The 27,365-nt window shown below is 44.3% G+C and overlaps 3 protein-coding genes and 1 long non-coding RNA gene across 5 annotated transcripts; 2 read left to right on the plus strand and 2 right to left on the minus strand.

Moving 5' to 3' along the window:
- Positions 1-52: 52 nt before the first annotated feature.
- LOC144211381 (uncharacterized) lies at positions 53-17,472 on the minus strand. The gene is made up of 5 exons (XR_013329593.1): positions 17,184-17,472; positions 1,821-1,951; positions 967-1,065; positions 849-899; positions 53-483 (listed from the first exon to the last, which is right to left on the minus strand). It is a non-coding gene; the product is annotated as an uncharacterized LOC144211381 (long non-coding RNA).
- On the plus strand, positions 3,745-18,575 carry prr12a (proline rich 12a). Its single transcript, XM_077738567.1, has 15 exons — positions 3,745-4,630; positions 6,149-6,306; positions 7,047-7,208; positions 7,437-12,076; positions 12,283-12,504; positions 12,595-13,279; positions 13,846-14,375; positions 14,465-14,581; positions 14,659-14,792; positions 14,947-15,365; positions 15,453-15,572; positions 16,372-16,469; positions 16,699-16,830; positions 17,070-17,165; positions 17,258-18,575. Exons 1-15 carry the CDS (start codon positions 4,548-4,550, stop codon positions 17,390-17,392), a joined length of 7,731 nt encoding a protein of 2,576 aa, XP_077594693.1. The 5' UTR covers positions 3,745-4,547; the 3' UTR covers positions 17,393-18,575.
- A 310-nt stretch (positions 18,576-18,885) lies between these two features.
- irf3 (interferon regulatory factor 3) lies at positions 18,886-22,371 on the plus strand. The gene is made up of 11 exons (XM_077739131.1): positions 18,886-19,045; positions 19,713-19,877; positions 19,983-20,157; positions 20,436-20,503; positions 20,578-20,626; positions 20,710-20,775; positions 20,908-21,153; positions 21,227-21,317; positions 21,392-21,681; positions 21,769-21,893; positions 22,161-22,371. Exons 2-11 carry the CDS (start codon positions 19,713-19,715, stop codon positions 22,269-22,271), a joined length of 1,386 nt encoding a protein of 461 aa, XP_077595257.1. The 5' UTR covers positions 18,886-19,045; the 3' UTR covers positions 22,272-22,371.
- On the minus strand, positions 22,372-27,124 carry LOC144211704 (chaperone Ric-8A). Of its 2 annotated transcripts, XM_077739129.1 has the most exons (14): positions 26,963-27,124; positions 26,640-26,737; positions 26,523-26,570; positions 26,165-26,182; positions 25,813-25,902; positions 25,159-25,736; positions 24,932-25,067; positions 24,649-24,837; positions 24,485-24,579; positions 24,020-24,170; positions 23,847-23,942; positions 23,627-23,771; positions 23,199-23,478; positions 22,372-23,126 (listed from the first exon to the last, which is right to left on the minus strand). In XM_077739129.1, exons 2-14 carry the CDS (start codon positions 26,727-26,729, stop codon positions 22,994-22,996), a joined length of 2,049 nt encoding a protein of 682 aa, XP_077595255.1. In that variant the 5' UTR covers positions 26,730-26,737; positions 26,963-27,124; the 3' UTR covers positions 22,372-22,993. The 2 variants fall into 2 exon arrangements, with proteins under 2 accessions (XP_077595255.1, XP_077595256.1); XM_077739130.1 differs by lacking the exon at positions 26,165-26,182.
- Between the last annotated feature and the right edge of the window lie 241 nt (positions 27,125-27,365).

A 27,365-nucleotide genomic window follows, 5' to 3' on the forward strand; every position in this document is an offset into this window, starting at 1 on the left:
ATGAGTACAACTTATATCTGCTTTATAGCAACTTGATTTAATATGGGTAAATGTGTCACCTGGTTGAAGTTATAATCTTAATCCTATATGTACAACTGTAAATGAAAAAAAGTGGAACATTTCCAAGACTTTCAGCAATTCTTACATATGTTAGAAATAACATTTTTTTCCACTATATGCTATTATGAAAACAAACTGGCTGCTTACAAAGCCCTCTGGTGTACAGTATTATAACAACATAAGGAGCTTTCAAGTGGCAATAATAGTGTCATTGGAAATGTGTAACTTATGTTTGGGTAGAATCAGTTACTCACCTAAAAAAGAAAAAAGTAGGACAATTTGAAATTTGCCTCAAACGTGAAAGTGCGAAGATCTCAATTTGAAATGTTTTGCGTGGGCGGATAATTCCCCAAAGCTTAGTTTCAACTCTGCCAAGCCTGGGTGATTCTCACACAGCCAGGAGGATTTGCCTCAGCCATGCAGCTGAAATAGAAATAGGAAAAAGACAATTACTGAATTTCCAAGCAGGTTCAACAATGATAACCATTAAATTGCACTAGTAAGGACACATAATGTTGAATTTGACAATGTTGGATGAATCCCCCAAGAGAAAATTCACATAACATAAAGTGACTTTGTACGTATTCATTTACGAATAAATATTTTAAGAGCAGTATATACAAAATGCTACTTATTTGGGCATTAAATAACACAACAGGTCACATGACACTGACAGATTACGTAATTAAAGAAATAATAATATGGTCCTTTTCATAATATTTAATAGCATGGGCAGGCAATCACCAAAAAAGCTACTACATGAAAAGCATAATATAAGACATTTCTACCCCTCTGCAGTTTTTCCTGATGGTTCAGTCCACATTCTCCTGTCCTGAGAGCTGTCAGAAAAAAACATGAATTGAGAAATAAATGTTACACAAGATGAATAGATGAAAGAGTTATTACCTACTGTACATTGGTCATGATCCTTCAGAGAGGGTCTTTGCACAGGCATTGAAGGCATCTAGGAGGTCTTTACACGCCACTGCTCCTTTATCTCTGATACTGAAAACAAATCCAAATTACATACTCATAACATTGTGGAGTATACATCACCCTGTATATGTTACTATATAATAACACACAGGATAGATAGCACCTGAAATGCTGCCTCAACCTTTGGATCAGATCATCTCAAATATGACCCTTAATCTGCATTAAGGATTATTTATGTACTCTACTGTACTTTTGTGTGAATAAAGTGATAACACGTGAGTAAACAGTACACCACTAATCACCCCAGCACGTGCACATGCAATGAATATCCCCAGCCCCTTTTGTGGATGTAACATGAAACGGCAGCCTCAAATGCGCAGGACAGGTCGTTCATGTCAGACTATTTTAAACCTTTTAATAAGGCACAAGACAGTTTTGTTATGTAACAAACCAGAGTAAACATATGTGTTACTGTGACCACAAATATAGTATATATAAGTAGTGTATCTTCAATTGTTTTTCTTAGTTTTTGATTTTTTTTAAATTGTCTCTAATGCTGCATTTTGTTTTTGTTTGACATCTTTTGCTTGTTTCTATTATATTAAAACAATTATAAATGTGCAAATGTTCCTGCTGTGACAAGTTAACTTTGCACCACGAATGAGTAAATTTAACATCTACTGATGACAAAGATTTTTGCTATTGGTTTTCATGCTTATTATTATATGATGGCACTCTAAGCACAAGGTATTTCGTTACAATAGACAGAAATACAAAGCTATAAAGACGCACTTGAATGGATTTCTGTATCTATCCTAACTTACCAGTTGCCAGCGTCCGCTTTGATAACCTGGCACGGTGCCGGCGCAGCGTCGTCAGAGCCTGGCATGTTGACAGAACAGCTGCAGTGTGTCGGGAGCGTGCTTTCAAGAGTTTGCGGTCAAATGCACATCTGCTGTAGAAGACACGAAAGACGGAGAGACAGCTTTGAATAGGTGGGGAGGGAGGGTGGATTGAAATGTGACAGTGTCAAGTAGCAGCAGGCCACAGTGGAAAAAGTACAGTGGATATAAAAAGTCCACACACCCCTGCTGAAAAAGCAGGTTTGATCATTTTGACAATAGTTGAAGGTTAATCTGAGAATGTTGTTTTTTATTTGATGAGGCATAAACCTGGCAGTTGAACAAAGGTGCCCAAACTTTCCAGTGCATCATATATATACCTGCTTTAAACTTCAAATGTTAACATTTAATCTCCCATTTTTTGCAGGTCTTTTGTATTATTGATCCTCATGCATGTGTAATCCCACCCCTTTAATTGAAGGATTGTTAAATACTTAAATTCCTCTTCTTTTGTTTTGGGAGTCTTCTTAATGAATATGCTGATAACAGTCCTTTTGCAAGCATTGTGCATTACAAAGACCCCCTAATGCATCTAAAATAGTCTCGGCAGGGGAGCTGACAGAGGGGCTTTTTTCGAAGAGGAGGCTGGAGATCCTGATTTTGTATTACAGTAGATTTGTTGGCTTAGCATTTGTTGAACCAACAACTTGCCATTAGCATTGAATGTGACATAACATTTACTTTTTAAAATGACACTTTTTCTTAAAAACATGAAAACTATTCCTTTCCTATAATACATATCTGAGTAATGTTAGACTGCATTGCATCGTGGGCTTCACTGGGTACTAATTAGTAGTGGGGTCTAATTATTTAAAGCTTAAAAACTTAAATACAACACAAAAAGGCCACATAGTCTATGAAGAGTCAACAATATTATGTAAATACAATATCAGAAATGTTATTCGTCAAATAAAGTAAACAAATGTGCACGGATAACAGGAGACTGGTTAAAGAACTAGTCACAGTATTAACATAGTTTAAGTAACAATGGCCAGCAAAAGTATTTTTATGGAATACCTTGGGCAAGTAGATTGGAATGGCAGGAATCTGATTGGACAGAGAAAATGTGACATCTACATTAATGTGCTAGGAGCAACGCAACCATCTGGAAAACTATGAAATTTGGAGATGACACTGGTGGGAATAAATTAACGACTTCATTAAAGAAATATTGGAGTGCAGGGTCTAAATATAATGTTGGAACTTCTGGTCATGTTTAGGTTTGATGGCCCATCACTGAAATTGATCAATAGATTTATAAATACATATATCTGTCCAGAAAATGACTACTCTTGCAGGTCTGTTTTATAATAATTGTGTTTTGTAGGTGTTCCAATTGTTTTGGCCATACAACACTTGGTTGTGCTCAAGTGTCGCCCTCTACTGGCACACTTTTGACCTGCAAATAGACGCACATTCCAAATCCAAGCAATAGCTGTGATACTGTCGTAATGATATTTTCAGTGCACTTTGTTACTTAGGACCAATGCATTAAACCTATTGTGGGTAATATTTATATAACTTGTGTTAAGATCCAATGAAAATATGATTGTTAAACCACACAATTTGTCTAGGTCCAAGTAGTGTTTACTTCACTCTTTGGAGCTACCTTGTGCTGTCCAGTGTTTGGTATCAATGGCATCATTTACTTAACAAAGAGGTGAAAATGTGGAAAAGCATGCCGATCTGGTTAGTAAGCGCGTCGGGAAATGGAAGGGAGGTCAGCCCGGACGCGGAGCCGATGCAACCAGCGAGGACGAAGAGAGAGCCGCCTTCAAAAATGGCGTCTACGGATGAAAATTAGTAAAGATGTATTTAAAAAAAACGCGGCCTGCTTTTTTAAGCTTCCTTGTTCTGTTTAATGTTTCTAACGATCGGCTTGATTCCCCTGCGTGTAGTTGCTTTTTTTCCACTGAAATACAAGAAGGTTTAACTGCAGGAAGTCGGTATTTAATGGGGGCGTTATAACGCCACTTTTATTCGTATGCGTCGTTCCTGACAGCTAGCATGCGCGGATTGCAGTTAGCACACAACAGATAGAAGAAGAAGGAGGAGGAGGGGTGTTCTGTGGCGGTGATTTTTGCATGAAATGCACATTTAAATGATGCGTTTTTGCGCTCATCGAATGCGTAATATATTTGGGGGAGGCGATCTCCATCAACGTGGTTATTTCCTCCGATCTTTACTGGATTCTTAGGTGGCGCTAGTAGCGTAGCCCAAAAAGACTAGCCTAAAGAAAGGGGAGGAGGCACCACAGAGAGGAGAGAGAAAAAAAGGGGGACGCGTTGGAAATCAAATGTTCGTCAGCGTTTCGCCCATTGGCGGCCAAATCCGCGACATCTTCATCATGAGCGGGACCGGATTTGGACTACCTTCATGGAAATGATAAACGTGGAAGGAGGAAAATGAGGAAGACTATCTTTTTTCGAGGTGCTTGGATTATAGCCCCGTAGACCCCCCTCTTTTTCTCATCCAGCTTTCTCCTCCTCCCCTCCATTTCTCTTTCAATATGCTGTTTTCCACCCCGGAGGACTTGCTTATGAAACCGGGGAAAATAGCCTGAAACGGAGCTCGGGAAAGACTGGATTTTTTCCCCTCCTCCACCCCCTTGCGACGTTGCTTTCGCACACGGTTGTCCCCCCCATTTAGATGGATAGAAATTACCCGGGAACAGGGTTCGGCGATTTGGGCGCTGGAGCAGGATGGAGTTACGAGAGATCGGCCAAAGCAAGGTAATCGGCACAAGGCAGACAATGTGCATGCATGCATCAGTGCCTACATGGCAGGGCACCGTGTGTAAACACATTGTCGCTATTGACTTCGCGATCCACACACGCACTCGGAACGCCGATGCATTGTCATCCCAAAGAGTTGCATAGTAATAACATTATCAACAGCAATGGAGCAGTGTGCGTGTCGTGGGGGTGGGCGGGGTGGAGAAAGGAAAAGGTTGGGGGGGGGGGGGGGGGATTTGAATCGAATGTGATTGACAGACAGACAGTGGATTTTTAGCGAGACCTGGATGGAGCAGATGGTAGATGCAAAGTGGTGGTGGGCTACCATCTACAGGTTTTTTCCACCTAACGGGCCTGGACATGCTCTGATAAATAAATAAAATGGGTTCGAATGGTGCAAAAGCTCTAAAGCAGCCCCCTCCTGACAGACATCAACAAAAAGAATTGGAGGCTGCATTCGTGCAGCCGTCTTCAATGGTGCATCGTAAAGAAAAAAATGTCCCATGTTAGCGTGATTGCAATGAAAATGGCCACATCTTTTATAGCAGAATTTGGCCTCAGACATGATTGGAGATGATTTGCAGAGGGTTCATGAGCAAGGCTCATTTGCATAATAAAATTGTACCATTGCATCTGATTATTTGAATAAAAACAACAAGGTCAAAAGGACTTGCTTATTTGATTATACTCACGGCGAGTTTGATGACGACGTGCATACGCTGTTTAAAAAAAAACTGAAATCGCCTGAGACCTCTGTTACCTTTTACATTAGCATGCGAGCTAATTTTGAATGCAAGTCAATAGGGGCCTGCTAGCATCACTTCAGCTATCCGCTCCAGCACATTTTCCCACACCACATCTAAACGCTATTGTGTCCAATTTTAGACGCGATGTGATGTACAAATGCAATACATAGTGTTGCTGTTTGTTAGTTTATGTAGGTGGAACGCTAGTACATAGTTAGCCACATCAACATAATCAATCAATCAATGCTTGTCTTGTCTATCAATCTCGAGATCGGGCTGTGGAGTGAGTGAATGCACTAATCTGGTTTAGTTTCACCCCAAAATGCCGACCTTGCGCACACTAAGGCCGTGTGTCTACTCTGCTCTCGTCGCTACTGTGCACAGAGCTCCCATCAAGCAAGCACCATGGCCAACATGTTAACAAGGAATCTGCCTGCAACCACGCACGGCATGTTCAGTTATAACATGTCAAATTACTCACACTTACATTTCTTTTGAAACACACCCCTAGTCTCAGAATGATACTATAATAATGTAAATGCCATGGTTAAATCTGAGGATCTGATCATGACATTGAATGATTGCTAATGATGCAATGGAATTGAGGACCTTGGCTATATATGAGGGTCTGAGATTTAAGCACACTCTTGAATGATGGGGGATTTTGGTGGGAGTCTGTCACCATTTTTTAGTACCAGCTAATATTTATGCAAATGCCCTCTGAAATTAATAACACTTTATGATCCTGCGCTCCTCCTCCTCCTCTTAGTCTTGTATATGGGAGTTCCAGATCATCCCACCCTGAGTCTGAGCTCCTCCACCGCCAAGCCTACGCTACCCCACACCCTCTGCAGGGCTATGCCACCAATCACCACCCAGGGAGCTCCAGCCAAGGCGGGGCTTGGGGAGCAGCTGGACGGAGTTTGGGTGAGATAAATGTCATACCTACCGTGTCCCCAACAGTAGGGGCCACAGTAATGAATTATTAGTGTGGCCGACCAGCCGTGCAAAATCGGGACGCGTGCTTTATAATTTTGCACACTGATTTCATTCATCTGGGCTTTGACTGAAAACAATCAATAAATAGCGATATACGTCTCCAATAGAAGACAATGGCAACGTTTAATGTACAATTATATTGATTTCATATAAAAGTGATTAAAACCCTGAACAGTAAGTTTGCCTGCAGTGTAATGAGATTTTTTTTTGTCTCAGTATTAAGTGCCATCAAAACATCAGTTTTTTTTAACATGCCACTTAATGAACAGTGAAAAACAACTCACGGCTGAATCAGTTTGCAGGTTACAAGTGGGAGTAAAATCCATTACCGAGGCATTGCCTAGATAAGTGTGACTATGAGCATTTAATAAAAATAGTCGCCATGCAAAATGGATCAGGCCTGAGGAAGATATCATAAGGTACTTTATCACTGCTAACCATTTATTCTTAACATTTATGGAATTTTAACGTGATACTGTATCATAGCCTTATCCAAGTCTAAACTCATTATCATATCCTGGGCTTTTAGATCTATTCAATGCTCTCTATTTATTTGACGGCGCAAAAGAGCTATAAAGACAGGGTCGTTAATACTTATTGTGTTACTGCGTCATCAGGAAGAATTATGTATTTTCGAAACACGTTTTAATTGTATCTCCTACTATTAGGTCTTTCGGGGCTGTTTGACACTGGCCTGCACCATGCCAGCCCCTCAGCCCCTGATGCTTCAGTCATGAATCTTATTTCGGCGTTGGAGTCTCGGGGTCCCCAAGCTCCCCCCTCCGCCTCCTCGCTACTTTCCCAGTTCCGCACACCATCTTGGCAGACAGGTGAGTCTGTGTTCCTTCATGTGTTAACTTGGAAACGTGCCCTACTTTAAAGAAACTTGTGTTTATCGTTTTGCCGGCAATATACTATGCGCTAATTTATTTGATAGGTTACTATGCAAAGAAGAAACCCAAACTTCATTGGGCATTTTTATTTGCACTGTGTAGATGACTGCATTGATTTTGAGTAATTTCTCTTCTGTACCCCCCACCCCACCTCTTCCTGAACAGCGATGCACACACCTGCTCCTCCAGAATTATTCATTTCTGGAGCTCTTCCTGGCTCGGGCTCCTTCCCCTCCTCCTCCGCTCTCTCAGCCTATCAGCACCCAGCATCCTTTTCCAGCCGCTCCTTTCCCGGTGCCTCCCTTTCCCTCCAAGACACCCCCACGTTTAGCCCAACATCTAATGGTCTTCTGTCCCCACATGACCCCTTACTACACATCAAAGCTCCCTCCCAGTCTAGCCTGGGTTTTGACAGACTACTGTCCTCACAGGGGGCTGCTGCAGCCGCCTATAGGGGCAGTCAAGACCCTACAGGTGCCTCATCAGCCCAGGCATCCTCTGCTAGGCACCTGCAGTCTCATCAGTTCAACCTGCTGTCCTCACAGCTCCAGGACCAGTCCTCTCAGCTGTATAATGCCTCAGTATTCTCCTCGGCTCAGCCCCAAGCTCATTCCCAGTCAAACTCGGCTCAGGAACGAGCCGTGCCCAGACAGGATAGCGTCATCAAACACTACCAGCGGCCAACACCAACGCAGCCGCAGCTCTCATCCTCCGCTGCTCACTCCCTGCAGCACTACCTCAGTTGTGGAGGGGCAGGGTACCAACAAATTGCCTCTCATCATAGGCACGCTGGCCTTTCTTGCAGTCCCCTGGGTGACCAGAGCCCCTCATCTGACCACAAAGCTTCGTCTCGCACTGAGCAATATAGGCCAATCATCCAGCCTCCGTATTCGTCATCTTCCTCTTCCTCATCCTCCTCGGCTGGGAAAGGTACCAAAAGCAGCTCCAGCAGTGGCTACTCATCTGCTAGTTCAGCATCGTCTTCAAGAACGCCTCTCACGCCTCCTTCTGCATCCTCTACCTCCTCGTCCTCTTCATCGTCTTCTGCTACTCCTGGGGCTCACCCTTCTAACTCAATCCCCACCTCTAGCTCTAGTGCAGCCCCCGCTAGGCAGCAACCCCCCACTCAACCGGCACCACCTCCCCCAGCCACTCAGCAGCAACAGCCCCCTCCCACCTCCACTTCAACACCCCAGTCTCTTCCCAAATCCTGCCTCTCTGGTTACGGTTCACCTGTTCCCCCTGTAAAACCCCCCACATCTGGTCTCACTGGTCAAACCCCACCTCAACAACAGACTCAGTCATATTCTCCAAATCAGCCCCCTACTTCTCACCTAGCTCAGTCCTATGGCGGCTTCAGTTCGCCACAAGCCCAGGACCTGAGCTCAGGTACTGGTGGGAAAGGCTATGGAAGTTTAGGAGGGCGAAGTCAGCCGTACCCCAGTGATCTATACGGAGCAGATTCTGCTTATGGATCACTTCCCTCTTCCCTGGGTGGAGCTGGAAGCCCATCACTGGGTTATGGTGCTCCAGGCCATTCTCCTGCGCTTTTAAGATCAAGTGGTTCATCAGGCAGTGGTGCATCTGGGGGAGGTAGTAGCAGTGGTACAGGAAGTGGAAACTCTGGGTCAGGAGGAGGGGCAGGAAATGGTATGACAAGTGAGCGAGGTGCTGGAGGGAGTGGAGGAGGGTCTTATCATATTCCCGATTCAAGTCCCTCCCCATCTGGAAACTCTGGCATTATCCGCCCAGGGCTGCACTCCCCCGTGCCGGCATGTCCCACGCAATCTCCTGGAGGTGCTGGTTCTAATAAATACATCTCCTCAGTTCTCTCTCCTCCTTTTTTAAGCTCCCCTCAAGGCTACCCTGACACCAGAGGTCCTAACTCTCAATCTCAGTCTTATCATGCGAACTCTTCAAAATCAAAAGCCGACACTTCAATGCTCGGAGTTGGTTCTCAACGATCACAAGAAGAAGTAGATGATGACGATGAGTTCCTAATTCAACACTTGCTGCAGGCACAGGCGAGTCCTGCTCCTCAGGCCACTCATCACCAGCCCCAACCCACTTCGCAGCAAACACAGCCACAACCTCAGTCGGCACCACCAACATCCGATGCTGGCAAAGGATTGAGCTATGATATGGGAAAGTCTTCTGAAGAAAGGTATCATCCCCAGAGTGTCATACGCACCCACAGTGCCACATCTTCTTCTGGGGTAGGTAATGCAACCTCTGGGCTAGACAGTCAGCTGGAGATGTCTTTGAAAAAACAGCAGCAACATCAACAACAACAACAACAACAGCAACAACACCATCACCAACAACAGCAAAGGAACGAGAGGCCTGTTGGGAGCAGCAGAAACAGTGGCGGACGAGGCAGTGCCGAACAAGTGCACTCGCACCTACTTCACCATGACAACTTGGGCTCTGTAGTCCACTATGGGCGAGGGGACCCATATACACAACACTCTCTTCCTCCACAGCACTCGTCCCATAATCAGCATGTATCGTCACATTCGCAGATGCCACCCCACAATCAGATGGAGTTGCAGAAAAAGGAGCGCTCTGAAATCCCTTATCCACGGAAAACGCCAGAGGTCCAGCCTCAGAGCACTGCGTCTCTTATGGACTCTCCCACAGATCAGTCCCACCAGCCCCCACACCTGCTCCAGTCTGTTTTATCCCATACAACCCGCAACAAACTCGAACCTCATTCGCAGCACCACAAGATGGACACACACCCACAGCATCAACAGCAACATCACAAAATGGATACTCACCGGCCTCATCAGCAACACCATAAAATGGACTCCCACCAACCTCACCAACACCCTAAAATGGACTCCCACCCCCAGCATCCACAGCACCACAAGATCGACTCTCACCCCCAACAGCAGCAGCACTCCATTGGCCAACAGCAAACTGTAATGGAGAGTGCGAGCGGACGACTGGGTTCGACTAAGCATTCGGCTCAAGCTCAGTCCCAAACGACCCAGCTGCAGCTGCAACTCCAGTCACAGGCTTTAGAGGTGGCAGCGGCTCATTACAACCACGGACCCTCGTCACATCAACACGAGCAGAGTCAAGTCAAACAAAGCTCAGTTGTTTCATCTTTGGACATGCTGGAGCGCTCTCTTTCGCAGACCTCCGGCACAGATGTAGCAATTTCAGAAGACCGACGTGGTGGGCGGAGCGGAGGTAGCAACGAGCGTCACAGACAGCAAGAGCAGCAGCAAAGGCAGCACCCGTCTCACCATCACCCGCCGCCCCACTCGGCCCCTGAACTCCATTCGTTCCTCTCTGAGTCTGAAATCTCCATGCCCACCCCGTCTCACATGCACCACCTCTCGCAGCACCATCCACAACAGCAACAGCAGCATGCTAGCTCTCAGCACCAACAAGCCCATTCTCATCACCCTCACTCTCAGCCACAGACCCCACACTCTCACCATATCTCCTCTCAGTCTGCCCCGACGCATCCCCAACCTCAGCCCGATACGCAGCAGTCTCTCCCCTCTCAGCTCACGCCCCAGCAAAGCCAATTAGACCAACAACGCTCAGAGCAGCACCAGTTTGATACTGTCAGCCCAGTGGAAAAAGCAGACCAAACCCAACAGAGTAATCGCTTTGTTCCCCTAACTTCTATTTGTTTTCCTGACTCCCTTCTCCAAGATGAGGACCGTTCATTTTTTCCAGGTATGGAAGACATGTTTTGTGCGGAGGACTACAAATCAAGTTGTGCGGGTGGTGCAGGACCAGGTCAGGAGGAGATGAATGATAGCCATACTGGGCAGGAGGCTATGGGCTCTATGAAAGCTGGACAAAGTGGTGCTGGACCAGGTGGCGGTAGTGGAACTGGCTATGATATGATGGGTCATCATGGAGACCAGGGTTATGAGCCATACTGTCACAGCCTGGAGGAACCCAGCAACAACACTATGACTCTGGATCTTGACTCCTTGAAAACCCATGAGCTACCTTCCACCGTTAACACTGAGCAGCTCGGTCTAATTCAGTCCCAGGGCCCAGCAATGGGTATGGGCACTAATAATGCTGGACCTAATAACCCCGGTGCGAAGCTGTCCTCCGGGCCTGGAGGTACAAGCACAGGCGGGGCATCCGGTGGCCTCCAATCGCCAATTTTCTGCTCATCTCGTCCGAAGAAGCTCCTCAAGTCTAGTTCTTTTCACCTCCTAAAGGAGCGCAGGGACCCCAACACACTGCCTAAGAAAAGTTATGCCCAAGAGTACGAATTTGAAGATGATGAGGACAAAGCTGACCAGCCTGCTGACATCCGATTGAACAGTCGCAGACTTCCAGATCTCTTGCCAGATTTGGTGTCAAGCTGCAGGAAAGGAGGAGGAGGGAGTGGCTCTCTTAGCCCTTTAATGGGCGAGCTTGACTTCTACCATGCCTCTAGCTACCAACCTATAGGTCCACACACTCTTATGCCTCAGGAAGGCCCTAAGAAGAGAGGTCGAAAGCCTACTAGGCCCAAGAGGGAGGGCCCCCCACGGCCCAGAGGCAGACCTCGCATTCGCCCGATGCCCGAGCCCTACACACCGCGTGGAATGATGGGTGAGATGGGCGGAACAGTTGGAGGTGGCGGAGGGGGATTCAATGTGGAGGGACGAGGCAGGGGTCGTGGCCGTGGGAGCAGAGGAAGAGGAGGTCGGAGAGAGGATATGTACATGGAAATGAGTGGGAAGGAGCAGGAGCAGATGCATCATCACCACCACCAACAGCAGCAGCCGCTCCATCATCAACCCCAACAGCTACAGCATGAACCAATCCCACCTTTGAAAGTAAGTGGCTTTAAGAGCAAGTCTTATCAAAAAACTATGAGAGCCATTGCTTTAAAACAATTACGCGTTTTCAGTTTCGTTATTGGGCTTTACAAATCTGACTATCAAGGCTCAGCATTCATAACTGATTAAACAATTTGCTGTGCTGGGTTATCAAAAGTATGCTGGAAATAGTACATTATAGTGGTCCTTCTCTTTTTTTATAGATCAAGTTGCCAATTCCCATGTCCTCTTCTGATGACTTGCTGAGGACAGACTCTCTATCTGGTACAGACCCTGCTTTGTCTGATGGCTCAGTAGGCTCAGCCCCCTCAATTGGGCTGAGTCCTGGCCCTTGCAGCACTGAAAGCACTAGGGCACAGGATAAAAACAAGCAGAAAAGCCAGATGATAAACGAAGGAATGGATGAGGATGGTCTGCAAGAAAGGGTAACAGCCATTGGTCAATGTTGATGAATTGAAAAATATTTTCCCTTTCCTGCTAAGTAATTGAATTTTTGTTGTTGTTGCCTCTTTTAGGGTGATGAGAAGGACTCTGAGTCCAAGGCTGGTTTGGTAGCTTCTTTGCTGGACTTCCTTAATACAGGGAAGAGACCCCCAGGTTTGGATATTTCCCCAGGAATGGAAGCTGACAATGGTGAAACCTCTCCCTGTAAATCAGGATTGCGCCCACTATCACCGGCACCCCCTCCACCCCCACCAGCAACTGGTTTTGGGGACGGTGAAGGTAATGGTGGTCTCGCTCTAGGCAGCTGTCCCAGTCCTAAGCGCTTGGAGGACGAGTTGAAGAGGAACTTGGAAACCCTGCCTTCATTCTCCTCAGATGAGGAGGACTCAGTCGGAAAGAACCAAGACCTCCAGAAAAGCATCTCCTCAGCCATTTCTGCCCTGTACGACACTCCACAGCTAACTGCAAACCTCCATCATCCGATACCCCCTCCACCTCCTCAGCCGCAGCCGTCCCATTCCCCTCTGACACCACCATTGCAACCCCCAACTCTTAGTCCTCAAACTGACATTCATACACCCCACACACAACCCGAGCTGAATGAACCATGCGTCCTCCAGCCAGAGGATGAATGCACGCACGAAAACAAGCATGAGGACGACGACGACGAGAAGAGTACTAAAGTGGATGAAGAGAGCGAAATGATGGCGGAAAGAGAACAGCAGCTGGAGACGTTAGGTGCCCCTGAACTTGAAGGTCAGCAAGGCTTCACTCATTCGCACCCCGAGTTGTCAAAAGCAGATACACAATCAAATGGAATACATAAATATAAGTTCAGATTTGATGTATGGAAGTCTTGTCATACATTTCAGTAGGCGCTCGTTTTAGTTTTAAAATAATGTTGTGGCAATGGACTTCCATTTTCAAGCTGAACTTGCGTTTACAGGTCGCAGAGCTCAAAATAGCCAACAAAACAAACATAATTCTGCTCTAGCTATTACATTGGCACAGATGCTACTGGAAGTAAAGATTCACAAACTCTTAAATATCCTCATCTACAATTTAAATATTTCTTTTTTCAAAATCATGATACTACTTGTATTATAAAGATTTGCTTAAATTAGCATTTTTAAGCAGCAGTAGTTTGCATCTTGTATTGAGCACAAGCTTTTTGCACACATTTAAATCAACAGCTGTCTTACTTAATAGTCCAGACTGTCCAATTATGTTAGATGATGTTAATTTGAATACAATGCAGTGCTTGTACAATTTTCCATTGATCTGTCAAATGGTTCTCTGCCTTAAAATCTGTCTCCTTTCAGCGGCCATGCCAGAGATTCCTCCTCCTGCAGCAGCAATTCCCCACCCTCCTTCAGTACCCACTTCTCCTGCCTCTTCAGCGTCGTCATCTCCAGCTCCCTCCCCCCTTCCTCCTCTCTCCATGCCCTCGCCTCCACCCGCAGTAGAGGAACAACGGGAGGACTTGAAACCTTCAAGTCCCGCGGCTGCCAAATCTCAGACACCGCCGCCTCCCTTGACCGCTACTTTTCCTCTGCCAGACACTTCTCCTCCTCCCCACTCTTCTCCTGCTCCTCCCACATCTTTGGCTCAACATCCTCCCGCTCAAGCGTCTCCTCAAAAGGAGTCCCCGACACCATCTCCCGAGTCCGCTGCCTCTCCCGAAGAAGAGCGCCCACCCCCAAAGAATTCCAACTTACACCTAGCTCAGAAGCAGGAGGACGCGGCTATTGCGGGAGAGAGTGAGGAAGATGACAGTGAGAGCGGCGGAGAGGGGATCTTCAGAGAGAGAGATGAGTTTGTGGTTCGAGTGGAGGACATTCGAACACTCAAGGTAAATATATGTGAAAATAAGACAATGCTGAAAACGCCATCAATGCCATTATTTAAACTAGAGCATACACACTTGTGTTTTTCTCATAGTTGGCCTTGCAGACAGGTCGTGAACCTCCACCCATCTGGAGAGTACAGAAAGCTCTGCTGCAGAAGTTCAGCCCAGAGATCAAAGATGGACAGAGGCAGTTTTGTGCTACAAGCAATGTGAGTTAAATTTGGGAAACCACAAGTTTCTTTTAGGGTGAAAGTCATTTAACTGTTTTCTATCTTCCCTCATGCAGTATCTCGGCTACTTTGGAGATGCCAAACGACGTTACCAGCGCATCTATGTCAAGTTTTTGGAAAATGTTAACAAGAAGGACTATGTCAGAGTCTGCTCTCGGAGACCATGGCGCAGGGCAACACCTGCCCTCAGGTAAATATCTCCATATTATCCAGACTATAAAACAAATTAGATTTTCTTCAACCCACCCAACTATAGAGCTCTCTTTTTGCTCCAAATTCTTATTTCATCTCAAGATGATTGCTAATCATTGGCTTTTTAAATGGCATTTCTCAATGCATCACAGGCGCCAATCCTTTCCCAGAATGGCTTCCCCACCTGCAAGCCAAGCTCAACCAAAAGAGGAGAGATTAACTCCACCCAGTCAGCGCGAGAAGGATACAAAGGAGAAATCGAGAGTGACCCCAACGCTGGCAAAAGAACAACGGGAAAAAAAGGAGGCCCCAGCTGCAGTCCCTAAGGCCAAAGAGAAGCAACGAGTGCAACCGTCTCAGGACAAAGTGGAGAAACGTACCGCCGAACGTGGGAAGAGCAAGGACGAGAGGAAAGCACCGGAGAGGAAAGAGAAACCCGACCGGCTACCTAAGTCCAAACCTGCCAAGGTGAAGGCGGAGCCTCCACCCAAAAAGAGGAAGAAGTGGCTGAAGGAAGCGCCTTCCTCTTCGGACTCTGATTCATCGGATGAAGCAGCAAGTGAGAATGAAAGTAAGTGCTTGACTTTTTATTCGTTTACCAATGAGCTTATAATAAAAAAAAATAAGATGGAAATGAGCTTTGACTTTCTGCACTCAGTGCCCGTGAAAGGTGGCGTAAACAACCGAGCGATGAGGGAAATGTTCCGCAGCTATGTGGAAATGCTCGTCAGCACAGCTCTGGACCCCGACATGATCCAAGCCTTGGAGGACACAGACGGTAAGAATGTCTTTGGGCCCCTCCTTAAATTAGATTACGGAAGATTCGCTTAAACGTTTTGCAAGTCAATGAAATGCAGATCGCATGCGATCAGTAGCACGTCGACAGTAATTAAAGCAAACGCAGTACAGTAGGTACTGTTTAGCATGGCATATACTAAATTGTCAACATGAGTATTTCAAAGTACACATTTATGATATATAATGAGGAAAGTAGTATGACAGCTTTGCAGGATGTCTTACAGAACATAAAACAAAATGCGTGAAAATACACTTTTACAGTAGTGCTTTACATTGTGTTGTAGTAGTATTAGTAGTTGTTGTAGTAGTACTAGGAGTAGTAGTTGTAGTAGTACTAGGAGTAGTAGTTGTAGTAGTGCTAGGAGTAGTAGTTGTAGTAGTGCTAGGAGTAGTAGTTGTAGTAGTGCTAGGAGTAGTAGTTGAAGTAGTACTAGGAGTAGTAGTTGTAGGAGTACTAGGAGTAGTAGTTGTAGTAGTACTACGAGTAGTAGTATGGCCAAGGTCATTAAAACAAATATCTGTTCATCCCCCAAAAAATGAATTTGGCATCTTTTGTGCTATACTGCTGACTCACAACAAACAACAATGAGAATACAGAACTTTATCATCTCCATGGTAGAGGGGCTGACATATTTACTGAAGTACGATACCGAAATAGATTCTGTTGAAAGAATGAGGGCTGATAGAAGAGCCGCTACGGGTCAGCCCGTGTTATTAAAGCGAGCGGCAGCTCGGCGTATGATGACTAATGACACCTTCGCTTTCTGACTGGCCTGCAGATGAGCTTTACCTCCCCCCCATGAGGAAGATCGACAGCATCCTCAGCGAACAGAAACGGAGGTTGTTGAGGAGAGTCAGCATGAGCTCTCAGCATCAGGTAATCTGCGCTCAACTGTCCTTCAGGTATTCTAGTACTTGATCATGGCATTGCTGACAAATGTGCTTTGTCAGCTATGCACTTTTATATAATTTGTCAACAAGATACATTCCGGGTCGCATCTAAAATTGTTTGCGAGTGTTAAACTGAACGTTGTTATTCTAGGAAGTGTCAATAAATTGGACTTGTGAGCTGCAACTTTTAATTTTTGGTGCATCTGCTTTTTCAGGAGGTTGTGCATGCATACCCTCAGATCATTGTGGACCCTTTGGACTCGGGGGTGGTGAGGGTGCGGCTCAGTGGCGACGGCTACAACCGCAAAACCCTCAACCGAGTCAAGAAAATCCTGCCTAAACCACAGGTTTGTCATTGCTAACATCTTTATTAGAAATGCAGCTAACAGTTAGGTAAATAACCAATACATTGTATTGGATTGGCAAAGAAGACAAAGGTAACATGTAATAAACATGAAGAACATATAGTTTGACATTTTGGTGATCTTTGATAATTTGCAGTTTCACAGATATGGTTAAAATTGTAATTTTTAAAAGTGTGGTGATATATGATAGATTGACATATGTATAATGTGATTCTCTCCAGGACCTTAAACTGTCATCTGATTCATACCAAATCTACAGTCTTTACCACTCTCTGCATCATTATAAATACCACACCTTCTTACAGTGCAAGAAAGAGGTAAGCTCAGACACTTACCTTGTAGAACTAACCTGCACGTGTGCTTGAGTTTCAGGAGCCTTGTTCATTTTCTTTTCTTTCCTATTATGCAGACCAACACGATCGAACAGGCAGCCGAGGACCCGGGCCAGGAAGAAGTAGTGCAGCAGTGCATGGCCAACCAGAGCTGGCTAGACACACTCTTTGGCTCCTTCATTGAGCTCCTCACACTCAGCACCAAAGCCTGAGAAAGATGAGATTAATTAAAGTCAAGGATATGAAAAAGAAGAAAAAAAAGAAAAAGTCATGAACATGATGGATCCTACTGTACAGACCCCCAACCCATTTATTTTCCTCGAATCTAAAAGATCTGAGGATGTATTTTCAAAGCCCTTGATGAACTTGAGGCAGGTCAACAGAACCGTAGCCTCGTTTTCTTTATTGTTTTCTTTTTATCGAACTATGACTAAAGAAAAAGTGTTTCATTTTGAGGCAGGGACCTCACTGGATTAGCGCTCACTTGGAGTCATGGGAAACCTGACCACCCGTGAAAAGGGGACACGAGGTCGGAGAGTGTCGAGCAACGCCAAGTCCATAGAGGAGCCACTAACATCTCGTTAACTGCACCTCGTTAAGACAGTAGCTTGAAGAGAAACTATTACTTCTTAGTTTTTACATAAATTATTTTTTTGAAAAGACTAACATGAAGTGTTGGCTTTGGGAAAGACTGAAAGAGGGCGAGAATGCTTTTTACACTGCGTGTGGAGCGTGCCGTGAGCAGCGTAAACATGGTCTTGTACCATTAGATGTGTTAAGAAATGCTCTCTCTCTTTCTCTCATCCTGTGCTATGTGAAGGGCAGCACAACTCAGCAGTGTGATAATATATAAACACATTTTTATTATTTATATGAGGAGGTTTTTAACTTAACAAGCGCTGGATTGCTGCCCTAACATTTTAAATACTTTTTACTGTCCACATGTTCAGTATACTACAATCGTGACCCACATATCCAAGCTGTCTTCTCCTTCTCCATACAAGAACAGACATTAAGACCGGCATAATGTATCAAATACAGTGGGTGTAAAAAAGTTTTAAAAAGGAGTGCGCAAAGAGTGAGGGGAGTGTATTTGAATCTTTACATTGTTGTGCTTCAATTCAATCATCACTAATGCAGATGCAACGAGGAAAAAAAAAAGTCAACTCTCCAGTTCCGGTGTGGGAAGAAGTATAAATAGGTGATATTTAAAGAGGAAATAGTCATGTCATTTTTATCATTTTGATGTATGTGCATACTTATTTTGAAAACAATCTAATTTTCCATAAAAAAAGGAAATGGGTGTGTAAATATTGTACAGCTCTTGATGATATTCTTTGTCATTCTGTACATTAACTCCTGTATTTGAGAAACAAATAAAACCTGCAAAGATCATACAGTTTCCTTTTTCTCCTAACCTCGAGAGAATCTATTGTTTATTTTTAATACAATCAAATCATGAAGTGGTAAAGAGTGTCGGCCACACAGGTTCTGGGGTCGAGGGTTCGATTCCACTCACCATGTGGAGTTTTTACATGTTCTTGCGTAGGTTTTCTTTGAGTACACCGGTTTCCTCTCACACCCCATGAAATGCAGGGTAGACTTGACTGGTCACCTGCCTGGTGCCTGTAGTAGGTATCTGGGGATGGCTCCAGCACCCCCTGCGACCCCTGTGGGGATACGCAGTTCAGAAAAATGAATGATTCGTGAAACCGTTCGGAAAACGAAACTGAAAGCTCGGGAGTTTCCGAAGAAGATCCTCCCATATTCGATATCACAGTATTTAAAACATTTGCTGCTTAAACTTGTCGTAGTACAACACAAAGACTGAAAGCAACGCATCCGAAGTTCGACCACTTTACCAGGTATAAAATCTAAATGGTGCATGATTATTTTTATATTAAATAGCGATCGTCCGTGTTTTATTTCGCAAACCAGCTACAATATTGTCCTGCTCGGTATAACTAAACAGCGTAATCGACAGCATATTCGAGTAAGTACGTGAACAAACATTCATTGAACTATTAGATCTTATTAAATGTTTGGGTTTTTTTTCCACAGAAATAGTGGGTTTCAATACGTACGTGGTTTCCAGTTCTTATAGATTCGGAAATGTCATTTGTAGTTAAAGTTTTGGCACCATTGTAACTTGGTTCCTAACGTGTTATATTGGTACTTCGTCTGTATGTGTATTGTATGTAAGTGTTATTGTTTTTAAAACTTGTTTTTTCTTTGTTGGTTAAAATATTTAAACAATAGCACCATCTACAGGCCAGTACTGTAAAATACTACAAATATACAAGGTATACTCCATAACACAGTACACTTTCAGTAGTCTACATTAGTATTTGTACAAATTTGTTAGTTCAAGGTATATTAGTGTTTATTTTAACCAATGCACTGTTTAGAAATTTGGGAATAAAAGGCAATTTCTTTGTTGCCTTTTTCCCCCAACAGTCTAATTAACTTCATAGAAATGTCACAAAATATGATGTGGACATTGACTAAATTTTGTTTTCTTGCTCTTTGAAGATGGCTCATTCCAAACCGCTGCTCAAGCAGTGGCTTCGAGCACAGATTGACAGCAGAACATATCCTGGTGTATGTTGGACCAATGAGAAAAAAACTGAATTTGGCATTCCTTGGAAACATGCCTTGAGACAAGATTCTTCAGATACTGACATTCTCATTTTCAAGGTACACCTATCACTGTTTCTTGTGCAGCCTCTTTAATTGTAATTTTTGTAATATTTTCTGTTCTTGTATTTGTTGACCAGATAAGTGTGTCTTTCTGGGTTGTAGGCATGGGCAAATGTGAGTGGCAACGGGCGCATTCAAGGAGATCCCTCAGTTTGGAAGAGAAACTTCCGCGCTGCCCTGCGAGCTAAAAGGTTTACATTAATCGCAGACAACAAAAACGATACAGCAAACCCTCACAAAGTGTTCCGTTGGCCAGATGAGTCAACTTCAAGCCAAGGTAATTAGTGGGTCATAAATGATCAAATACCAAATTATTTCTGATGGATATCATGCCCTAATGTACACTGAGTCACTTTGATGCAATACACAAGTTTCCCATAACACTTTGAATCCCAAGAAACACTCCCAGATTATTCAGACAACAGGATTTATCACCAATCTCAGACATGAGAGAGGCTATTTTCATGAATGTTCCTAATTCTGCAAACAGCAGCAAGTCTCAACAAGTCAGATAAACCTGCATAATTAACAACATGATTTTTTTTCTTTTTCAAGACAACTCTTCGGCCAGACCATCCATCCAACCTGGGCTAGATCAACATGAAAGTCCTCCCGTACAAGAAGTATGTGCATGTGTTGTGCTTCCCTCCTTAAAATATATGTTCAAACACTAACGCTGTGCATGTCTTTCTTTTAGAGCCTTGTTGTCCCATTCATGGATGACTTCCTCTATTGTCCTACTGAAGGTGAACACCGCTCGATTTATTAGCAGAATGACAGCATGAAGAGCATTCTCCTTCCCCTTGCTGAACCAAAAATTTGCCCACAGAATGCATCCCCAATGAGGACATTTTGCAGACGTGTCTCGCACAACTTGACATCAGACCTCAAGCAGGTATCAGCAAAAACTATCGTCTCAAAGTAACCGGCACCACACCTAAAGAAAGCCCTCTTTTGTCTTCAGTTTATTTTTTTGTCCATTATTGCACTGCGGAAATATTCAACTCTTTGCAACTCCCTCCCACAGAAGACAAGTCCCCCTGTGCGTTTCCACCCGAGCAACAGGAGCTCCAGGATCAGCTTGTGATAGGCGCCCGTGCGTCGCCATGGCAACAAGCGCATCCAGTAGCGGCGGAGGGCACGGTCGGCGAAGTTCGGTCGCCTGGGCAACCGGTGCATCCAATGGAGGAAGCTGAAGATGGGGCTTGTGGGGGACAGTTTGCGAAACAGTTTTTAGACTATTTTAATAAGTCCACGGATGGAGGTCATTTACGTAAGTAAATTTAATCGAGATCCCACTTAAACTTGAACTGGATTGTGCATTATCAATACTATCCTTGTTTTAGAAACCCAATTCAGGATAACTGTGTACTACAGAGGTGTGCAGGTTTCTGAGAAGCTAATTCTCAATGAAGCTGGATTCCGTTTAGTTTACAGGTAACATTTAAATACAACTTAACCTAGTTCAACTCCTTGACTGCCATTAACCAATTTTTAAATCTGGACTTAAGCCCTGAACTGGTGGAACCAGTGTTGGACGACAAGTCGGGGCTGTCTGTCGTCTCCCTACCGTGCCCCGTTAATATTAAGGATCAAAAACAAGCCAGGCTAACCCAATGCATCTTGGACAAACTTGGCGAGGGATTGGACATTGGCGTTTCAGGCAAAGTCATTTACGGCCAGAGAAGAGGCGAAATCAAAGCTTTCTGGAGCTTCTCCAATTTCGACAACAGTGGACGACCCCAGGAAATCGCCAAAATGCAGCCACAGCCGTTTTTTCATCTGAAGGATTTTATCCAAGGTAGGCTTGAACAACACAACAACCCTCCCCAACCCTCTTGTCAATCACATGACGTCTGCCTCCCTTGATTGGTGCTATATCCTCCAGGTTTACAGGCATTTATAGAGCTTGACAGCAAAGAATGTGGTCCCTGCTCACTCTTTATCTGCCTGGGGGAAAAATGGCCTGACCCAGAGAAAATGCCGTGGAAGAAAAAACTCATCACGGTTGAGGTGAGCTCAGCATTCAGAGTTTTACGGTTTGAAAATAAGAATAGATGCCAAGGAAGTTTGCCCAAAGTGAGAGAGGCACTGACAGCCTCTCCCAGTGGAAATAGGTTAAGAGCAAGTTATCAGTGTACTTGTTTTGTTTTTTAAGTATTTTATATGAACCTATAGAATTCCTCTCCTTTAGGAATAGTGTCAATTTACATCTATATTGATTAAGAAATAAAGGAAATTGTCCACACCTTTTCACAACTGCTTCTCTCATTCCATCAGGTGACTCTCACTACCTTGGAGTGCTTGAAGATCATGGCAATGGATGGCGGCGCCTCATCTCTCAAATCTGTTGAACTGCAAATGTCGCTGGAAGAAATGATCATAGACTGATTCTTGGTGTTCAATTTTTTTACTCACGTCATGCTTTCTGACCTGTACTGGTGGTGCCTCTGGAGGTGACTGCTAATAAAACATAGAAGACTGCCAGCCATCCTTTTCTCATCATTTCTTTAATTACTAGAACCACATGCCACAGATGATGGGTGACTCAATACATATTAATAAATGCACAACTCACTAATTTCCAGGTGTCAAGAGCACAAAATAGTGCTCTTGCGTTACTAGAAATTTCCAACCAACAAATGTAGCGAATGTCTTCTAGGCATCCTTCTGGTCTGTCTGTGGAGACAAGTTGAACAAATATTTTCTGGATTAATGGAAAAAAAAGACATGGAATAATGGAAGTTGTTAATTATTTATGAGGTTTAATGGCTTTGTACCTAAAAAAAAAGATTGTCTTTATGCTTTTTATTACTGCAAAAACTGACATTTTTGTTTGTTTATGTACCATGAACATTTTCTAGTGTAAAAAAAGGGGCAAACTCTGTTATAGTGTATTCAGCAACTCCAACTACTATAAATATTAAGCATCAAAGCAGCAGTCTTCTAATACTCCTCTTGTTCTAACTTTGGGACATCAGGTTTATGTACTGATACATCACAACCACTTAAGCAGACCCTCTCAATCGACAGCTCGGAAACTTTTTGAGGGTCCCAGGACTTACTTTGAGAGCCACTAAATTAAAATGGTATTTAAGACAAAAAAATAGACTTCATTTATTTGTCTCAACTGGATCCAACTCGTTGTCAGACGTGGACGCTTCCGTGAGGCTGTTTTCTCCAAGTCCTGCCATAGGGACCAACTTCCCATCTGCGTCCACTCCCATTGGCTGAATAATGTCATCCCTGTAATGATTTAAGATACATTTTTTAGATAGAAAAATGAATGCTTATAGGATAACTACACTACACGCAGACCTTGACATTTTGTTGAAGATCCGAATAAGCCTCGTGGCTTCCTCCTCTTTCTCCTCCTCTGTCATGCCCTCCATGGGGTTCGGCAGCTCCGCTTCCACTCGTCCCGTCACCGGGTTGACTCGGTCTTTAACTTGACGGTATTCTTCCGTATCCGAATCCGAGTCGCTGGAGTATAAGGTCTCGCTGCAGGCGGATCTGGACGCAGAGCCCCCCAAAAGGCCCCTCGTAGCCAACAGTCCTGCCGCATTGCCGTAGCCCGTGTACTTGACGAAACGTCGAACTTGGAGGGAAAGATATATATTTGTGTTAGGAAATTAAAATTTGATTTGTAGAGCCATTTTACAAATTGAAGAACAAGATTCTTCGCAGAATTCTAAATTTAAAGCTAATGTGGAAGCACTTATCCAGATAAAAATTGTGTTTGTTACCATTTTCCTTGCAGAGGACAAAAAGGAGGTCAGCAGCACAATGTTTTAGGTCTGTGTCCAAGTGAGTCATGAGTCGAATTAGTCGGCTCTTCACAGTGCAACCTTCCTCCGGCCTCTGGGAAACATCCCTCAGGGGAGGCAAAATCTGTGTAGAATAACTTCATTAGTTAAAGTATTTGTATTTGGTTTACTCCTGCCTTGTTTTTTTTGTCCTTATTACATATTTCCTGATGTAGTGGCGTGTTTCCTTGTGTGCCCTGCAGCTCTCTGTGAGCAAATTGAGGATTGGCGTCAGTTTCTCTTTGACTCTGTCCCCCTGAGAAGTGGAACAGCATGGTCAAGATATTGACCAAGTGCGAGTGTGTGCACTGCAGTAATATTTTAACCAACTACCGATTCAAGGCGTCTCTCCATGAAGAGTAGCAAGTTGTGGACGCAGGCCATGTTGACGCCCTGGCACTCCTCTGACTCAAGCTCCAGGGGCACCGTCAGGAGAACATCCAGACACTGGAGTGGCAGCGCCGACAATAGGTTGACAGTGTGACTGTGCAAAAAGGAAGAATAAACAAATTGATTTTTCAAATACTGTCATGTATTAGGGGGATTGATGACTGAGTGTTTTTCTCCTTGTGTGTCCTGTCCTCGTGATTGGATGAGTTTCACCTGCTGTGTTCTTTCTGGCTCTCCTTCCCTTGTGTTCGTTATAGTCATCAACCCCTGTCTGTGTATTTAAATGCTGTGTTTCTGTGTGTGTATTGGCATGGAAGTTTGTAGTGTTATTTTTTCAGGTAAAATCTTAAATTGTCCACAAGCACTTTTGAGAAGTGAGAGTAATAAATTGAGCAAAAAGGAGCTCACCCTTGTAGTTCATCCGTGTCCTCAGGAATATCGCACTTGCGCAACATGCATAGACGAAGCATTGCTACTAGGTGGCGGTACAGAGCTGCATCAGACTGAAAAATGTATCAATACAAGAGTTGATTGTGAGCGCAGTGACAGGACTTTATGAATTACAAACTCACGTCAGTGGGCGCCTGCCTGTGGGATCTGTGTGTCACATTGAAAAGTATTTTGAGAATCTCGATAATGCGCTGAGAGGATTCCAGAGAAATAGGGGGGGCCATGGGGTCCAACGTGCACTCGTACGGTGCCTTCCACTGCACCTCCAGGCAGCCCTCCAAAGCTGCTGAGAGGATGGAGACACCTGCCTCCTAAATATGGGACACAGAGAACGACACACGTTTTCACTACCAGTCCTCCCAATTTGCCTCCAATGGCATTGAAACATGTTCAGTTGTTCGTCACCTCCTGGAGTTGAGCGCTGAGCTCAGGTCGCAGCGCCGTGACGAGAAATGTGAGTCGTAATTCGTAAAACTGCACACTAGAGGGAGATAAGCAACTGACGCTAGAGGACAAACACTCTCGAAGACCGCGCATGAGCCTGAAATAAACAAAAAAAATAATGTAAAATGTAAATGTAGTTCGACATCCCCGGCCTATAAATATGAAATTTTTTGAAGAAAGATTCCCACCTGAGGGCGCTAAACCTCTCCTGCGCCCATGTACTGTTGTAAACCAAATTACACAACACCTTCAAAGCTTCCTTCCTCTGCACTTCATCCCCAGTTGCTCCATCCTCTTCATACTCGTCCTCCATTTTGCTCTCTCGGCGATCCTTCCTCCCTCGTTCTAGCTCCTTGTGATGGATGCTACCCCTGTGCATGTCATCAATGCTGGGCCGGTGGGTGCTAGGCCAGCTGATACTGTCGGGATCACTGCAAGCGTCACTCTTGCCGTCGCCCTCAAAGGTCGAGCACTCTCGGTCGGGGTCCTGGTCTGCATCCACACAACATGGTGGTGTTTTGACACCCTCGGAGAGAGAAAAGATGATGTTGTCGTAGAATTCCGAGTCGGTGACATCATCGTCGTTGGTCTGGCTCGGGGTCGGTAACCCTGCTGCTTTGGCTAGCTTGAGGAGAGCGTCGTCGGTCACTAAAGGGCCGAGAACCCGCTTGTCTCTTGAGAGGATCCTCAATGTGCGTAATGTGACTCGCATCAGAGGACAAGGAACTTCTTTCCTTATGAACCGCACCAGAACTGCTGCCAAACTCTAAAAGAAAAACATGCAAATGGTTTGAATGTGCACAGATGAAGCATTGCAAGAAAGTGCAGTTTAGGGTTCAGACCTGTCTGAGGAGTAGACCTCGGTCTTCCTGGTCATTCTCTTCATAGTCAGAGTTGGATTCCGTGCTGTCCCTGACTTTATTCTTCCTAAACTGTCAAAACAAGGAAACAAATTGTATTTTATGATGTGAAACAAAGGGACCATAACCCTAATGAGGATAAAAGGGGTCAGAAAATGAGATGAGAAGGCATATTTATATGTAGTACAGGAGAATGGTGCACTACAGGTAAATTCATACTTTCTGGTAATATCCTAAAATTCAAATGGTGCTGTTGTCTGAACTTGGATCAGTTTTACAAGACATCTAATGCTCTCTCATAGAACTACAGTCAGAAATATCTGTATCCATATACCTCATCCAGTTTTCTTTGCTTAAGTTGAGCAGCCACATTGATATGACCAAAGAAGTAGCCAAAGAACAAAAAAAAAACAGAATCAGTACACCAATTAAAAGCACAGATCCACATTAAATACTGCTCAGAGGCTGCAAATGACAGGAGAAATGTCAAAAAGATTATCAGCTTCAAGACACAATCTGCTTGAGCATGCAAACAGAGAGGATCAGGGATGACTGATACAGCAGAATTACTAATCAGAGATGGACGGAGGAGGGGATCTGAGGATGGCTCCATGTCATACAGGAAAGAGAAGGAAGGGGGAGGGCTTTTATTTGCAGGGAGTGGGCTTTATTATATTGTAAAATATGCTTACTTTTCTTCTGTCCCTCTCCTCTGCGTCAAAGAAGAAACACTGGGCGTACTGTTGGAACACAGCCACATGCAGTCAATGATACACACTGTAAAATCAGTGTATCCGTGTTTATCTTACCTCGGTGTTGAATTCCTGCAGCTGGGTATGAACGCTGCTCACATCATCGCGCCTGATGCACCGGATAATCCCCTCGACGTCTACGACCATGCTTCTTCCTGCACGAGCACACCAATCATTCAAATGGAAGTTACACAATAATCACGATGAGAGGTGGAGATTATGCCTTAATGGATTGATGAATGGATGTGATGTCATTTCAGTGGAAAGCCAATCAACTTTAAAAGGACAGTTTAGTGCACATTTAGTAAACATTATGTTTAGTATAAATATGAATACAAAAACACAACCACATAATGCATGGAGAGTGTGCTTAAACCTACCTTGATGTGGTTCCCGTAGCAACTAGGTAATCTTATACTGGTGGACTGTCACGACTCCAGAAGCTCCGTCTACGTACGAAGTGTGCAGAGTTCTGCTGGGTTCTGTTCAATTCCAGTTGCACTCCACTTTGCTCCTCTCTCTCTCTCTCTCACCCATTCTCACTTTCTCTCCTGTTAATCCAAGAGAGATGAAGGGGCCACAGAGTTTATAATCCACTAATGGACTCCCACTTTATATCTATGTTACTACCATGTAACCTTTTCTAGACTTTCAAGCCTCGGCCAGCTCCCTACCTACCAACTGTACTTTTTTTTAAAGCTTTCCTTAAAATGTTCCGAAGAGCTATTATGTAATTAAAACAATTACAACCAATCAATAATAGGGTAAAACTAGTGTAATGTT

This window comes from Stigmatopora nigra, chromosome 18 (genome assembly GCF_051989575.1).
Source record: "Stigmatopora nigra isolate UIUO_SnigA chromosome 18, RoL_Snig_1.1, whole genome shotgun sequence".
In the NCBI taxonomy this organism is placed as follows: domain Eukaryota; kingdom Metazoa; phylum Chordata; class Actinopteri; order Syngnathiformes; family Syngnathidae; genus Stigmatopora; species Stigmatopora nigra.